Source organism: Lynx canadensis, chromosome B4 (genome assembly GCF_007474595.2).
Source record: "Lynx canadensis isolate LIC74 chromosome B4, mLynCan4.pri.v2, whole genome shotgun sequence".
NCBI classification, from domain to species: domain Eukaryota; kingdom Metazoa; phylum Chordata; class Mammalia; order Carnivora; family Felidae; genus Lynx; species Lynx canadensis.
Genome location: NC_044309.1, coordinates 107,805,178 through 107,822,357, shown reverse-complemented (window position 1 = coordinate 107,822,357; position 17,180 = coordinate 107,805,178). Strand labels below are relative to the sequence as shown.

At 36.1% G+C, this 17,180-nt stretch overlaps 1 protein-coding gene across 1 annotated transcript in view; it reads left to right on the top strand.

Moving 5' to 3' along the window:
* The first annotated feature begins 13,081 nt into the window (after nt 1-13,081).
* RASSF9 (Ras association domain family member 9) overlaps nt 13,082-17,180 on the top strand; it is a 31,268-nt gene continuing 27,169 nt past the window's right edge. The window contains 1 exon segment of the mRNA XM_030323334.1: nt 13,082-13,417. Coding sequence (XP_030179194.1) covers nt 13,371-13,417 — 47 coding nt within the window. The 5' untranslated portion in view covers nt 13,082-13,370.

Sequence of the window (17,180 nt, the reverse complement as noted above, 5' to 3'; positions counted from 1 at the left end):
TCTCAACCTGGAACACTCCAGTTGGTCTCTGCATTCAGTAATATTGTATTTGGCTTTAGAATCTTTAAAATAATAATTTTGGCCATGCATTTAATATGGTAAGATGGCATATTAAAAAAAAATTTAATGTTTATTTTTGAGAGTGAGACAGAGAGACAGAGCATGAGCTGGGAAGAGGCAGAGAGAGAGGGAGATACAGAATCCAAAGCAGGCTCCAGGCTCTGAGCTGTCAGCACAGAGACTGACACAGGGCTTAAACCTACGAACCGTAAGATCATGACCAGAACGGGAGCTGGATGCTTAACTGACTGAGCCATCCAGGCGCCCCGTAAGATGTCTTATTTTTTTTAAATTTCATTGGATATTCTTTCCTGCTTTGTTGAAGATTAATTGACCGTATAGTTGTGGTTTCGTTTCTGGGTTTTCTATTCTATTGATCTAAGTATCTATTCTTGTGCTAGTACCATATTCTTTTGATCACTACAACTTTGTAATATAACTTGAAGTCCAGAATTATGATGCCTCCAGCTTTGCTTTGCTTTTCCAAGGTTGTTTCGGCTATTTGAGGTCTTTTGTGTTTCCATACAAATTTTAGGATTGTTTGTTCTAGCTCTGTGAAAAATGCTGGTGGTACTTTAATAAGGATTGCATTAAATGTGTAGATTGCTTTGGGTAGTATCGACATTTTACCAATATTTGTTCTTCCAGTCCGTGAGCATGGAATGTTTTTCCATTTCTTTGTGTTATCTTCAATTTCTTTCATCAGTGTTTTATAGTTTTCAGAGTACAGGTCTTTCACCTCTTTAATTAAGTTTATTCCTAGGCATCCTATTGTTTTTGGTGCAATTGTAAAGGAGATTGATTACTTACTTTCTCTTTCTGCTGCTTCATTGGTATATAGAAATACAACAGATGGTGTGGGGAAAACTGGACAGCAACACACAAAACAATGAAACTGGACCACTTTCTTACACCACACACAAAAATGAATTCCAAAAGTAATAAGGACCTAAATATGAAACATGAAACCATTAAAAATTTTAGAGAACATAGGCAGTAACCTCTTTGTCATTGGCTGTAACAACTTCTTTCCAGATATGTCTCCTGAAGCAAGGGGAACGAAAGCAAAAATAAACTATTGAGACTTCTCAAAATAAAACATTTCTGTACAGTGAAGAAAACAATCAACAAAACTAAAAGGCAACCTAGAGAATGGGAGAAGGTATTTGCAAAAGACATATCTGATCAAGGGTTAGTATCCAAAATATATAAAGAACTTACAAAACTCAATATCCAAAAAACAAATATTCCACTTCAGAAATGGGCAGAAGACATAAATAGACATTTTTCCAAAGAAGATATACAGATGGCAATAGACACATGAAACAATGCTCAACATTACTGATCCTAAGGGAAATGCAAACCAAAACTACAATGAGCTATCACCTACCACTTGTCAGAATGGCTGAAATCAATAGTGCAAGAAACCATAGGTATTGGTGAGGATGTGTAGAAAAAAGAACCCTCTTACACTGTAGATGGGAATGCAAACTGGTACAGCCACCATGGAAAAGAGTATGGAGGTTCTTCAAACAGTTAAAAATAGAATGACCTATGATCCAGCAATTATACTACTAGGTATTTACACAAAGAATACAAAAATAGTAACTCAAAGGGACACATGCACCCTGATATTTACAGCAGTATTATCTACAATAACAATCATGGAAACAGCCCTAGTGTCCATCCACTGATATATATCTGATATATATATATATATATATAGGCCATAAATAATGAAATTTTTCCATTTGCAAAGACATGGATGGAGCTAGATAGTATTATGCTAAGGGAAATAAGTCAGTCAGAGAAAGACAAATACAATATTCGTTCACTTATATGTAGGGGTGGGGGGGAAAGGAGAGAGAGAACCAAACCAAGAACAGACTCTTAACTGTAGAGAACAAACTGATGGTTACCAGAGGGGAGGTGAGTAGGGGGGGTGGTGGGTTAAATGGGTGATGCGGGTTAAGGAGTGCACTTGTGATGAGCACCGGGTGTTGTATGAAAGTGTTGAATCACCATATTATATGCCAAAATGAATATTACATGTATTTTAACTAACTGGAATTTAAATAAAAACTTTTTTAAAAATCGAGATTTTCATGAATTCTCTTGAAAAAAATTAAAAAATATAGAAATAATGGACCCACATTCTGCATAGTGATGATCCACTAGAGCTATCCAGGCCACTATATTCATTAGTATCACGTGCTTAACAACCTCAGGCATTGTCCTTAGCAATCCTTGATATATAGGGTAACTGGAAGGAAAGTGATTACTGCTATCATTTCTTCAAATTGTATATATATCTAACTTTTTATTTTTAATATTCTTGGAGTTATCTGTAATTGGAGTGACATTTATTTAAACATTCTCCTAGACTTACATGAAAATCTATAAGATCTAAGTCACTAGATTGGGGTAGCAGTGGAACGACATCTCAATATATCTCCTATTAATCATTTGAGTAAATGCCTATATTCATCATGAAATCTAACATCAGCTCTTTTTCCTTCACTTCCCTCCTCTTCATCTATAAAAACAAAGCAGACCTGCTAACAGAATACTGGGAAGGGAATTTTGAAAACGTGAATAGCTTACTTGCAGCTCTTTTTACCTGCCCGTGTTGCTCTTGCTCTCACAAAGTTTTGGCCTCAAAGACTGGATCCACAAAGTCACATCTGTGCCCACTGCAAACAAGCTCAGATCTCTGAAAATGTAGAAAAGGCAACTTTGAGAATCATACATTTCTTCCTAACCTACACTAAAAAACTTAGCTAGAATTTGAAAAGCTATGGCATCTGTGTCTAACTTTTCCAGAAGGAGTCTTCTCTTACAAGGCTGCATAGAGTACTCTAGTGAGGAGGATACAACCTGCAAACTTCCTGACAGTCGGATTTGAATCACTCTTAGCAACTCTGGTACCCTTTCAGTCCAGAATGGCACTTTTATTCATTGAGAAAGTCTATAACATTGAGTCTCAAAAAGAAGGTGTGAACCAAGAACCCTGAACAGCCCAGGAGGCTTCCAGATCCAGATGCCAACTCATCCACCTCTTCTCCCAGAATACTATTTGACATTACAGGAAGTAGGTTTTCTTTCTTTTTCCCAAAGGGGAAAAGATAATGTGATGTTCTTCCTAAAGGAAGAAGTTCATATGCTTCATGTTATTGCTATATTAGTCTGGTTGAACTGTCATAACAAAATATCACAGACTGGGTGGTTCAAGCAACAGAAATTCATTTTCTCAAGGTTCTGGAGGCTAGAAGTCCATAATCAATGTTATAGAAAATTCAGTTCTGGTGAGGACTCTCATCCTGGCTTGTAAACTCCCACCTTCTCTCTGTGTCCATATAACCCTTTCCTGTGTGTGCTTGCAGTGAGAGAGAGCTCTGTGTCCCTTTCTCTTCTTATAAGGATACTAGCCCTATAGGATTAAGGCCCCACCCTTATGACTTCATTTAACCTCATTTAGATAATTCCTTAATGCCCTATGTTTGATTAAGTCACATTGGGGATCAGAGCTTCAACATATTAATTTTGGGGGGACACGGTACAATTGGTATTAGTGTTTTGACACATATGAAGCTAATATGCTCTCCATATCAGAGGAAAGGTGGCTGCTGGTATAGTGAATTAAACTTGCACTCACACAACCTTTAATAAGTTTAAAAATAAAACATTCCTAATCTAATTAATACACATTTTATTAAATATCAATTAAGAAAAAAAATCCGAAGGCGAGGCGAGTAATTGTATTATAATTTTAAACCATTATTGTTGTCAAATCTATAAAATAGCAATACTAATACTTCCTTCTCAGACTTACTAAAATTTCTCTCAACTATCCTTAATAGATTTAATTGCTTCCCTCCCATGTCACCACTGTACTTTCTGAATAGCTCAATTCAAGCAATGATCCTTTATATTGTAATTGTTTTTCCTGTTCTAGTCAAGCTTTTTAAAAGCCGGAACTGCGCCTTCCCATCTTTGAATAGTAGGTTTTATATCAGTTGCTTCCAATACTCTAGTCATCCAATAAATATTTATTATATCAAATAATTAGTTAGCTTCAAGTCAATGTGTTTTTTAAAACATGAACAATACATGGTAAGAAGTAATGAGTGGTAAATTTAAGATTATGTTTGGATCTTTTCAACAGTAATAATTTAACTATTTTTAACCTTTGTTAAAAACCATTAACATCTAAGGGTGCCTGGGTGGCTCAGTCGGTTGAGTGTTGGCCCTTGATTTCAGCTCAGGTCGTGATCTCAGGGTTTCTGAAATGGACCCCCACATCGGGCTTGCTCAGAGCTGACAGTATGAAGCCTGCTGGGATTCTCTCTCTCCCTCTCTCTCTGCCCCTCTCCCACTAGTGTGCACTCTCTCTCTCTCTCTCCCTCTCTCTCTGCCCCTCTCCCACTAGTGTGTGTGCTCTCTCTCTCTCTCAAAATAAATAAACATTTAAAAAATCATTAGCATCTGTTATTACACAATATTCACTTCAAATTACCACAAATTAATTTTAATCTCTCACATGATGCATATCAAAGGGGAAAACCAGATATAAGATTTTTATTTTGGAATTAATAATATTTGAAGTAAACCCCATGGTCTTAAACCAACAAATGATTATTCTTCGTAACATATTTAAGTGCTCTATATTGAAGAATATTTAAATTATTTTCCCTGTAAAAATGCTTACTCATCTTTAATATTTACTGATGCTATCTATAACCTAGTCAGACCTGAAGACTGATCACCAACTTTAATTCCTTACAAGTAATAATTCTAGCATTTTCATGTGTGAATAGTTGAAGAGGTAAGAAAAGAAAATTAGTGATCTTAATTCTGTGTAGGAACAATCCATTCTAACATAATAATCTTAAACTGAATCATACAAACTCAAGGTGGCAGGAACTGCAGGAGATCGAGCTAACCTTTATTGGTCAAGTACTATGTACTTGGTCAAGTATTAAGTGTACTATGTATGCAACCTATTGCAATTTTCACAACAATAATATTAGGTGTGGATTCTATCCATTTGAGGTTAGTTAGGAAAATAAGGTTCAGAGAGTTGAAATAACTCAATGCCCCAATATCACAGAGCCACCAAATAACAGAGGCCAAATTCAAATTCAGATATGTCTGATTCCAGGACTCATGATCTAAGTCAGTAGGAATGACCTCATATGGCAGTAGTTCATTCTCTTAGTACATTTATTCCTTTCCTGAGGGAAGGGAATATTAACTGGAAGTTTTCTACTATCAAGTTCTGAGCACCCATTGTTATATTTTTAAATTTACATCAATCATATAATCAGACATATCCAATAGCTTTGCCTTTATTCAGCCTCTCTCCTTTGGAAGTATGTACCACGGTCCTGAATTGTTTTATCCTCACTTAGTTCATACATACAAGGTGTGTCTTTTGTCATTGTAATCTTCCAAATAGCAATATATTGCAAAACTACCAAATGTCAAATTGTGCATGATTTAATTATTCTCAGCTCCATATCCTTCTGTGTTTCCTCCTGTGCCAACAGGGTTAGAAGTCCACAAACTGTATTTCAGAGACACTTTGCCAAACTAAAGGATTAAGTGACAACTTACCCTTAAATTCTAACATTGAGAAATATTAGCAGAGGTTTGAAAAGCAGGAGGAGACAAGAACCATGCAAATATTGGCCCTTCTCTGTTGGAGTACCTACTTCAGGGCTTTTGAAAAGAGGAGACCTTCTAACAGGAGTGGAAGGTCAAAGAAGTTTCTCTAGCGCCTAAGAAGTCATTGCTGGCTCATGGGTTCCAGCACAAATATGCCAGCAGCTTCTTGGTATTCTGCTTCTGTTTCTCCATTCTTTACAACACCTTCGTAACCAATTCTCTGAATCAACCTTTTCTTGGCCTTAATACTTAAAGTAGTTTAATATCTTAAACTAGTGGTTTAATATCTTAACTAATATTTTAACTTAATATCTCAACTGGAAACATATGGTAATACCTTTTCTTTCCCTATCTATCCCATATTTGTTAAAGGAGAGTTATGAATTTTAAAATCATTAGTCTTTGACACATTAAAATTTAAAGAACAAATATCTAGTTTGTTTGCACATCATATATCTTTATAAGACTTGCTGTTTTTTTTTTTAATTGTACTAATGTTTCATGAATTCATGAAAATTCTTATCAATGGATTACAACTATTTCCTTTCTTTGTAGAACTGGAAATAGAGGATATTTAGCCCTGTGAAATTCACACCCATGTTATTTAAATACTTGCAAAGAGACTGAGTATATACAGTTATATAATTTAAAAAGAATACTGAGAATTGTCTTTCAAGCCTACTACTGTGTGAAGTGTGAAGTTTGGATATTCATTTATTCTCTTCTGAACTCAAAAACCTTTTCCTTAGTAGAAAAATGAGTCCTGGCATGGATGAATTGTAAGGTCTGCTTACAAAAATCCCTAGATTTTTATCTTGTTCTGTTTTATATGTTAACTGAAAACCTGTATCTGAGTTACTAACATAGTGCACAAGTTCTATTCTTGGTTCTACTCTATGCTAACACATGTTCATGAGCAAGAGCATTTTTTCTGAGGTTCAAATTCTTCATTTATATAATGAGAGATTTGAAACAGAGTTGATCTGTTTCTTACCTACCCTAAAATCATCTTTGATTACAGTTTAACTATTCTTTGTTCTGAGCAATAGTGAAATCAGTTTATCCCATGGCTCAAACCTTGGTTTACTTATTTATAAAATTGAAATAATATGTTCTTTTTACTGAGCAGATTATAATTATGAGATGTCAGGCATAAAAGTGATTTGTGCAAAGCACTACAACAGGATATAATGATTCTATTATTTTGTGTAGTAAGTGAATGTATATTTGAGGGTGTTCATACGTTGACATGCACCTATCTAATTTTATTAAAGTATCTGTGTTTCACAACACTTTGAACACTTTGAAGTTGAGCAATTTCCAGTAGCAACCACCCTTATACAGATTTGTCACTTTATCTCATTAGAGTTAATAAAAGCCAAGGCTAGTAAGTGAAGAAATTTGGCCTTTTATTTAGGACACAGGTATCTGGACAACACCCAACTAGTCAGCTATTCAAATACTGTTTAATTAATTAAAAGCTTGGAGCTGCCTATTGAAGCTGGATGACTAATTAGACGCATTATTATATAAGTCCTACAAAAGCTTAGAAGTGCCATTCTAAACTTTTCTGGAGAAGCAAAGGAATATAGAACTCAAGGGATGAAATGGAATCTCTGCTTCTGGGCTTTTCCTAAACTACACAAGATACTTATTTCTAATCTTTTAGATAGGTTATTTCACAACCCATAACACCAACCCCATTAATCAAAACATTGTGAGAAAAGTCACATCCATTCCAATTTTTAAACATGATTTCTATTATCAGGAACAACTAAGACAGGAGGGAAATTCAGAAGATGGATACTCATTGGAGCCGTCACAATTATATTAATAATAATGGCTCTGGAGTTCAGTTTAGCTACTTATTCTCTACTAACTTTTGGGGGTGGTTTTCTACCTTCCACTATAAACAATGCTCTAATGAGTAGAGTGCCCTTTGCCATGTCTTGGTAGTCCAGAGATTCTCATTCCAGGTCTGATTTTACTCTTCTGGTCAGTTTTAGTTATTTCTGAGTCTTCAGTTGTCAAAAACAAAAACAAAAACAAAAACAAAACAGGCTCCATATCTATTCTTCTGTTAATTGAGAATGGGCTTTTGAGTAAATCAGATAAACTGATTGATTATAGCAAGCCATGTAGTGTGTTATTTCCTCACAGATTACCATGTAAGTGGTGACAAATGAGCTCAGAGTTAAGTATCTGTGTATAAGCCAAGATCTAGCATCTCAGCTTTACTGTGTTTTTGTTTTTTTATACAGGCCCTGGGGAAAACTGGCTCTTACCAGCACCGATGTGTATGATAACTATACCAGTAAGCCAAAGTAATCATTAAAATGTGAAGAGTAAATTTCTGGTAATAAGAATACAACACATTGGCACAAAACAGTATTTTCAAAAAAAAATTATTTTAAATTTGCATCTAATGGAAAATGAGAATGCATTATTATCATTTTTTTTTCATTTTGGAGATCAGAAAATTGAGGCTTCAGTTAATTAATTTATCCATGATCTTTACCAGAAAGTGGCAGAGCTATGACATGGATCCCTGTCGACGTAGCTTCAAAACTTATGACTTTTAAATCCCTATATCTACTACTCTTTAAATGAAATCATATGTGCTAGAGCTAAAAGGCAGACAAGTTCACATAATAACAGAAAGCCTTGATGTGGTTATGAGAAATGAGGTGGGGGGCAGTGGAGGGAGGGGGATTTGGAAAAAGGTGGTCAAGAGGTACAAACTTCCAGTTACAAGATAAATAGGTACCAGGGATATAAAGTAGAGCATGATGATTTTAGTTAACATTGCCGCGTAATATACATGAAAGTTGTTATGGGAGTAACGCCTCAAACTTCTCATCACAAGGAAAAATATTTTTCTTTTTTGCTTTCTCTTCTTATTGTACCTATTGAGTTGATGGATGGTAACTAGACTTATTGTGGTAATTATTTCACAATATCTGTAAGTCCAACCGTCCCGCTGTATGCCTTAAACTTAAACTGTGATGCATGCCAATTGTATCTCTATACAACTGGGGAAAAATTCAATTAAAAAAAAACTTTCTAATACAAAGAGAGGCTGGGTTTATTAGACGAAGAGTTGACATACTTATTTTCTGTTTCTTCGTTTCTTTCTTTCTTTGCTCTTTCAAAACAGGTTTTCCATTAGAATACATATTCTCATACTGTTTAGCTATTGATATCAACTCAGCCACAGAGTACATAATCTTCCTTTGATTGGAGAGTATTCATTCTTTCGTTACATATAATGTACCATCTTCCATTGTTGATTTTTCATATGTTAATCTAAATATGTAAGGTAATAGCTCATTATTTTGCCTGAGCTTCATATTCATAGATGAGTGCAAGGACATTCTAACTATTCTATTCTCTACCATCAAAACTCATTTTTACACATTACACCTTTTAAGAAAAGTAGAGATTGCAGAGGTAAGTAACCATCTTTCTTCTATGAAAACTAATATTGGTTCAGAAAAAAAAAACTGATGCAAGCTTAGAGTTATTAAAAGTATAATTTTCAAAAAAACCTGAAATGTATGGGGTGCCTGGGTGGCTCAGTCAATTGAGCATTTGACTCTTGGTTTCAGCTTACTTAGGTCATGATCCCAGGGTCATGGGATCAAGCCCTGCCTAAGGGTCCTTGCTGGGCATGGAGCCTACTTGGGATTCTCTCTTTCTCCCTCTTCCCATCTCCTCCACACATGGTCTCTTGCTCTCAACAATAAATAAATAAATTTAAAGAATAAAAATAAAAATATGCTGAAATTAAAATAGGTTGGGTATAAATTTGGTTGATGTCCAAGACACCTGAGTGGCTCAGTTGGTTGAGCAACTGACTTTCCCTCCGGTTGTGATCTCTCAGTTCACAAGTTCGAGCCCCATGTCAGGCTCTGTGCTGACAGCTCACAGCCTGGAGCCTGCTTCAGATTCTGTCTCCCTCTCTCTTTGCCGCTCCCCCCGATAGTGCTCTGTCTTTGTCTCTTTTTCAAAAATAAACATTAAAAAAAATTAAATTGGTTGATATCCTATAGAGCAATAAAACCATAACCTGAACGAAATTCATTTGCAATATACCTTTAAAAACAAAACAAAGCAATTTAACACCTAATCTCACAGAGTCTGGGCCCAATCAATAATAAATAGTGAGTTTAAAAAAATGTGTTATTCCAGAGAATTGCAGAATCTTTGGGAGGAACTCTTAGACAATACTCCACTATATCACTAAAAGGATACACTTTTATTAGTTTGCCTTATTTTCAAGTTGAGATAATTTTTCACACTATTCTCTACCATGTACAAAAAATAGTACTTTGTCTAATACTATGTGTCAACATTTTGTAAATAATATATCATTTGGTTGTCAAATGAATGTGAATAAGCATAAGGTTTTTTATGAAAATGATTATTTCCTTGGGAAAAATTCATATGATATTAAACTTGGATAAAGGACTTCGAATATTTTGAAGGTTATTGATACATATAGCCAAATTCATTTCTACAAGGGATAGGGCTATCTGCACTACTCATGAGGAGTAGTCCAATCTGACCATCATACTGACAGAGTTGGGCCTCATCATTTTAAAAATCATGCAATTTGGTGGGTGCAGAATAAGACCTCATTTCAATCTATCCATATAATATCTGATTACTTATAAAGTTGATATTTTATTTTATTTTACTTTATTTTTTAATATGTATTTATTTTGGGGAGAGCACAAGTGGGGGAGGGGCAGAGAGAGGGAGCTAGAGGATCCGAAGCAGGCTGGGCACTGACAGGCTGACAGCATCTAGCCCATGTGTGAATGTGTGGGTTTGAACCCACGAACCATGAACCACGAGATCATGAGATCATGACCTGAGCTGAAGCAGGACACTCAACTGACTGAGCCACCCAAGTGCCCCTAAAGTTCATATTTTAGAACATGATTTTATTATTTTTTCTAATTTGTTACTTGCTTATTTTTCGATCTAAGTATTAGTGCCCATGTTTTCTATTCCTTTCAGCTTCTAATATCTAAAGGACATTAACACTTTGTGTTTAATTCTTACCCATCAAAGGGTTTGTCATAATAGTATTAATAGAATATTTTATGTGAGGAATAATAACATCCTAAATGAGATTCATCTGTGCTAACTTGAAACTCAACATAAGATTATGCTAATAAAGATGTAATGTTGTTTCCTCTTGTTCCATTAAAACTCTCTTAATGAAAAATGAAAACTGTATATACAAGTAATGTTAATAAGGGTGGAGAACCGAAACTACAGGAAACACAGAGATATTTGTAAATGCAAAATTCTTTGTAAATTGACTGCAATCATTATATTAATCAGTAACTATTAGAACTATCAGTAACAATTTAGAACAACTGGACAATCATCCATAATAGTTAAAATCATTGTTTTTGTGATGTGTTTGTAAAATAAAATAAAAAACTGAAACTAACGTATACTCAAGATTATTTATGTTGTATATAAAGTGTGTGTGTGTGTGTTTGTGTGTGTGTATGTAATATATATGTATAAAACAAAACATATCATTTCTGCTTTTAGTAGTTTAAAGGCTTTCTCTGGTAACACTACCATAGATCCATTTAAAAGATGAGTATATTTTTGGGGTGCCTGGGTGGGTCAGTCAGTTAAGCCTCCAACTTCAGCTCCGGTCATGATCTCATGGTTCGTGAGTTGGGCCTCTGTGCTGATAGCTCAGAGCCTGGAGCCTGCTTTGGATTCTGTGTGTGTGTGTGTGTGTGTGTGTGTCTCTTTCTGCCCCTCCCCTGCTCATGCTCTGTCTCTCTCTCTCAAAAATGAGTAAACTTTAAAAAATAAAATAGAAGATGAGTATATTTTCTTAAAATTATCCATTCTTCCAGTAATAGAAGAGAAAGTCATTGAATTGAGGGATTAGCTGTTGTAATGTTTTCTAATTTATAACAATTGGAATTTATATATAATATTTATGTTCAATTAGAAAAAATACATAACAAATTTAAAATAAAATAACGTCATATAAAATGCATATGTGTTTATATACATGTAGAAATATATAAAATATGGAGAACTGGAGAGCAATTATGATAGTAACTATTGGGGGGGAAATGATTTTTTTGAGCTCTGTGAAATCTTGTCTAAATCAATGCATATAAAACTTATAGAAACATTTAGGATCACTTTTGGTTGCTGTTGTTGGGAGTGAGGAGGATTCAAAGAAAGTGTATGCCTGCTTCTTTGCCAAGGTCCAGAGATCCGCTAGCTTGAAGTGTGAGCCAGAGGGAACCCACAGTCCTTAGACTTCCTTTCCCTGGCTCCCTCCCCTAGCCTGGGAAGCCTAGCTGGCGTTGGTGGGAGGAGGGGAAGTGATGGGGCCGGACCAGGGTCAGCAGGAAAGGAGTTGGTGGGGGGCCCGAAATCCTAGCGTCGATGTCCTTGGGGAAATTATGCGGGCCCTGGCCCCTGGACGGCGCTTTCCCACGGCGGCGTGGCGGGAGCAAGGGAGTTCGGTGGTCACTGCACCTTGGCCTCCCGCACCCGCGTCTAGTCGCCCAGCTCTGCCAGGTTGCGCGGGTCGTGGGTTCGATTTCGCGTGGGAACAGGTGATGCCTCCTCTCACCGCTAGACCTTCACTGCGCGCTTCAAGTTCCACGAAATCCTCCAAGTTCACTACTTGAGAGGCAGGAGCACACAGTTGGCTGGCTCTTCCTTCAAACTCACACAGCCCCCAAATCTCAGTAATGTTAAAGACGCGGCAGGGGTCGGTGTAAACACCCCAAATCCCGTCTGGTTCTGACTGCCCGTGCTGTGATCAGCCCTGGAGCGCTTTGGTCTTTTAGGTCCTTCAACTTTCGGAAAATGAACTTGAAAAGTGTGGATGCGTGGGGTTGGGGGAAACTCTTAGAATCTTGAACTCGGGGGCTCCTCTGAGTCCACCTTGATCCAGTCTCCGGCTTCGCTCCTCCTCCACGCATTTTAGAGCCCTGAACCCCCTCCCCCCCTCCTCTGGGCAAGGGATTTTGTGTCGAATCGGTAGACAGAAAGTTCTTGGCCCCCACTCTTGCTTGCTACGATCAGATTACTTCTCACAGACTGGAGCTGGTTGGGAGGTGGGGTATTTACTTTTAATCCTTTTATATGTGTTCAGTTCACCTTGTGTGGTTGGGTGTGGAAAGCGGGGGAGGGGGGTTTCCCAAGGGAGTGAAATTCCCATTCCATGGGTATTACCATGCCCGTGGGGTTGGCAGTTCTTAAAGTTTAACAAGTCTGCAAATAACTACAGAACACAATAGAGCCCCCCTCCCTTCCTCTCTCTCTCTCTCTCTCTCTCTCTCTCTCTCCTCTCTCTCTTTCTTTTCCTGCTTCCAAACGCCTTCTTCGAGGCTGAAGCTGGGCAGGTCTCCAAAGGTGCAGCAGCCACAACAATCCAGCAGTTCAAAGTCAGGCAGCAATTGCACAACTACCAGCAACTCTCTGAGCCTGCTGCTAATGAGCTGAAAGCCAGGACCGTCTGAGGAGGTGAAGAGGAAGCTTCCAGCCCTCCTCCCTCCAATTCGAAATCCAGATATCTCCACCCCCCACCCCAGATAACTCTGAGATACGGTCCTTGCTATTCGCTTGCCTGGGGGACCATGGCTCCCTTTGGAAGAAATTTGCTGAAGACTCGGCATAAAAACAGGTAAAGTTCAGCGTGTGTGTCCTCGGGGGCTTCTGTGTGAAAGTGTTATGTTTTGTTGCAATTAGATTGTGATGAAAACTGTTAGGGGGGAAAGCTCTAGGGAATAAGGTTTTGTATTTATACTCAACTGGTGAGGTTATTATTCCAGTAACGGGGATCTCAGTGGCCTCAAGGATCACTGAAAAGAACAAAAACAAAACAAAACAAACAAACAAACAAAAACATATGTATTCTTTTTGTTCCCCCTTTGACCAGTCCTGGTTCCACAACTAGCATCATCAGAATCTCTCTTTGTGTTGCAGGGCATATTTGAGAGTAGTGGGAAGGCACCTTTCATTTTGGTTCAGAGTTTTAGCATATTATAGGAAGGGTTAAATTTTTGATGAAGATAGAACTAGAATTTATTGGCCACTAATTAGAAGGAAAAACACAGCTGTAGATACAATCCGGAAACAATGCTTTGGCTCCCCTTTGAGTGGGGCATTCCTGAAACCTGGAAAGTTCCCAAAGTGAAAATACTTTGTAGAGAAACTTTTTGTGAACTGATTCTTTCAAGTATCTTTGGGAACTTTAGGTGGTTGTAGGCACCAAAGGAGGATTCAATCAGCTGTCCTCCTTTGTCTGCATTATTAGAATTTTACTTTGGTTTGATTTTTTTGCTATTTCAAGCCTGCAATGCCCATAGTGTAAATGTGTAAAAAATGTATTTCTCTCTTTGTTTTTCTCTGTCTCTCTGTCTCTGTCTCTCTCTCTCTCTCTCTCTCTCTCACACACACACACACACACAGATTTTCATTGAGTTAGTATGTGTGTTTCAGCCCTATTAAGTATTTTATTAAGACTTCATATGTTACATTTTTATGCCAAAACAATTTGAGGATCATTTTAGACATGGGCTTTACTCTTTTAAAATGTATTTATTTTGGAATAAAGGCTTTTCAATAAATCTTCTTTCCATCATGCCTGTTTGTACTTGTCATAATTTACTTAGGGTAAACTTAAAAGCATACAATTACATGGTAGGAAATGATACAATTATTTTAAGGTGTCTGCATGATAATATATAGTGATACAGTTTTAAAGTAAATCTCCATACTTTGAGCTTAAATATCTACCTGTTTTTATTCCAAATGTATCCATGATTTAGTTGATTAAGTTTTCTGAAGAAACTAAAGCAACAATAATTAGTATACAAAACTTTCTAAACCAGTTTTATTTGCTAATGATTTGGTAATGTGTCACAAATATGGCATTTCTGGTAATTAGTGAAACTATAGGTTACAACAAAGAAATATGTCTGATTATTTAAAAATATATATTAGTAATGGCTATTAAAAATAAGTTTGTATTTTCCTACTGTCAATGCATTAAAAAATATACCAGAAGGCTTCTCTTGCCAACAGAAAGTCTTCCTGCTTTTTAAGCGATTATTTAGTAGCACTGTTTGTGAAGTATGTTTGTTTAAATGCGATCAAAATATATAAAAAATCACTTGGGGAAAAGTTCGTGGTTTTATAAAACAAGTTGTGTTTTTGGCATGCTTTCTGAATACTAACTACCTGTGTAGTTCAGGGTTGTTGCATGTGTGTGCTTTTGTTTTTGATTTTGATTACTATTAATTCTAGAATTCTGTCAATGGTAAGCCAAATAACAGTTCAATATCACCTTGTGTGCACCCCTGAGAGTTTGCCCAGGGAAGTGTGTCCACTTTCGCTATCTCAATTTTGCCACTGTACCCTCTACCATTAAACTAGCTTTCATTCAGGGAGGTGTGTATAACAAACAGTTTTTAATATGATATTTTCTATACAAAATTGTGAGAAAAATGGAGAGAATAAAAAATGAGGAGTTTAATAGTATTTCAGGTTTCTCTGAGGAAATGGAATGGCGTTCCCAGTGGTGATGCTTTATTGTGAATGTGTTTTGATGAAAGCGGTAATAGGATATGTGTAAGTTGCTCTAATAATTGAGTGTTTCCTGTTACGAATTTGTATTTTTCCAAGCCTTAAGAGAAATTTAAGCCACAGCAGTGGTCAGAAAGATAAAATATGGATATCTCAAACTAAGCAGCACATAAACCATGTGGTGTTTTGAGATAGAATAAATATATATATTTTTTCAGTGTCCAGTATTGCTATAGATGAGATATTTTTATGTGTTTTTTTGTTCTATTTTTTTTTAACCTTTTCAAAGGTGAAACTACAGGTGAAACTTAGTTACATGATTAAGTCTATCATTTTGTTTACTGCATTCCATAATGGCTTAAATAATCTTACTTGGACATATAGGAACTAAATATCTTTCCTTATATGACAGGTGACTCATCCTTTGATAGCAAATATGATTGGTGATAAAACATTCATCTGATAAGCCATTCCTCAAATATATAGTATAGAATTCCTTGTAGAATGCAGAGGAAGAATTCCAGTGTTTGTGTATCTCCTGATACATAATTTCTACAAGTAAATTTCTACAAGTAAAATTTCTACAATTTGACCATAAATGCATCTTTGTCAGCAGGGAAAAAATACAGATTACTAGAAGAAATATCAGGAATTTGAGATCATGAAATTTTGGCAAAGTTTTGTATCAAACTTTTCCGGATCTGTTCTCTTTCTGTCTTTTCAAAGCATGAGGCAGAAAATCTTATAGAAAATATAAACTGTAAAGCTTAGAGAGGGCAGTGCCGTATCTGTGTAATCACCATTGTGTGTTGTGCGTAGGACAGTGCCTGGCATATTATGGATCTGTAATACAGTTATTTATATAATTTTATAAATTACCTTATAAAAACCTTGTTACTATTTTATTCTGTGCTCATCATCTGAGGTCAGCAGGTATTGTATAAAAGTGAATACTTCATAAAGGGTAAAATCTAAAACCCAAATAAATACACAAATAATTTTATAGATTTGGACACCAAGTTAATCCTACCCCACCAGATAATCTTTTCTAAATTTTTAGAAGCATTTAAATTTTTTAAAAAATGAGGTAACAGTCTCTTGGGAATTTGAGAATAATGTATGATCACAAATGATTATATTTTGGCACACAAAAATGGAGCCAGCCGAAAATCTTGATGTTCATAATCAGAATTAACCTTTTAAAATTTCTAATTGTAGTAACAATGCCACAAATGTTTCATCAGAAGGAAGAAATAACTTTTGCGGTTAGGATAAAAGTTGCTGGCAAGATGGATGTTTTCTCTGAAATTAGAAGTATGGTTATTTGTGAATTCAGCAGAATGGAAAGCTATCATGTACTATTTTATCTAACCTCAAATAAACACTTAAAATGTTCCTGAAATTGGATTAAGAAATGCCAGCTATTTGAGCATGTGCATCTTTTTAGTTCCCAGGAGTTTCTGAAAGAGATTTCCCCTGATGATACCTGGTAACTTAAGTAGTTCTTAGTTGGCAACAGACAGCCCATTAGGAACAATGACTGGAATGCTTTATCCCTGGCAAAAATATACCGAGAGCAGGGAAGGCAGTGAAATTGAGCTCTAGGTTAAATCTTGAATTGTTGCTCAAACAACTATCAGCCAACTTAAAAATCCTCTACATAAGATCTTGTATTATGTACTGTATCAGTTCATGAAACATGTCAAGGTGAAATGTTCTTAAATGGACTTTTTGAGAAAAATGTTTAAAATTATAGCTGGTTAACATTTTGATTTAAAGAACATCTTTATTAGCTGGACCACATTACAGAAAGTTTTGCTGTTATTTGATTGGTATGCAGTTCCAGGAGATCTGATAAT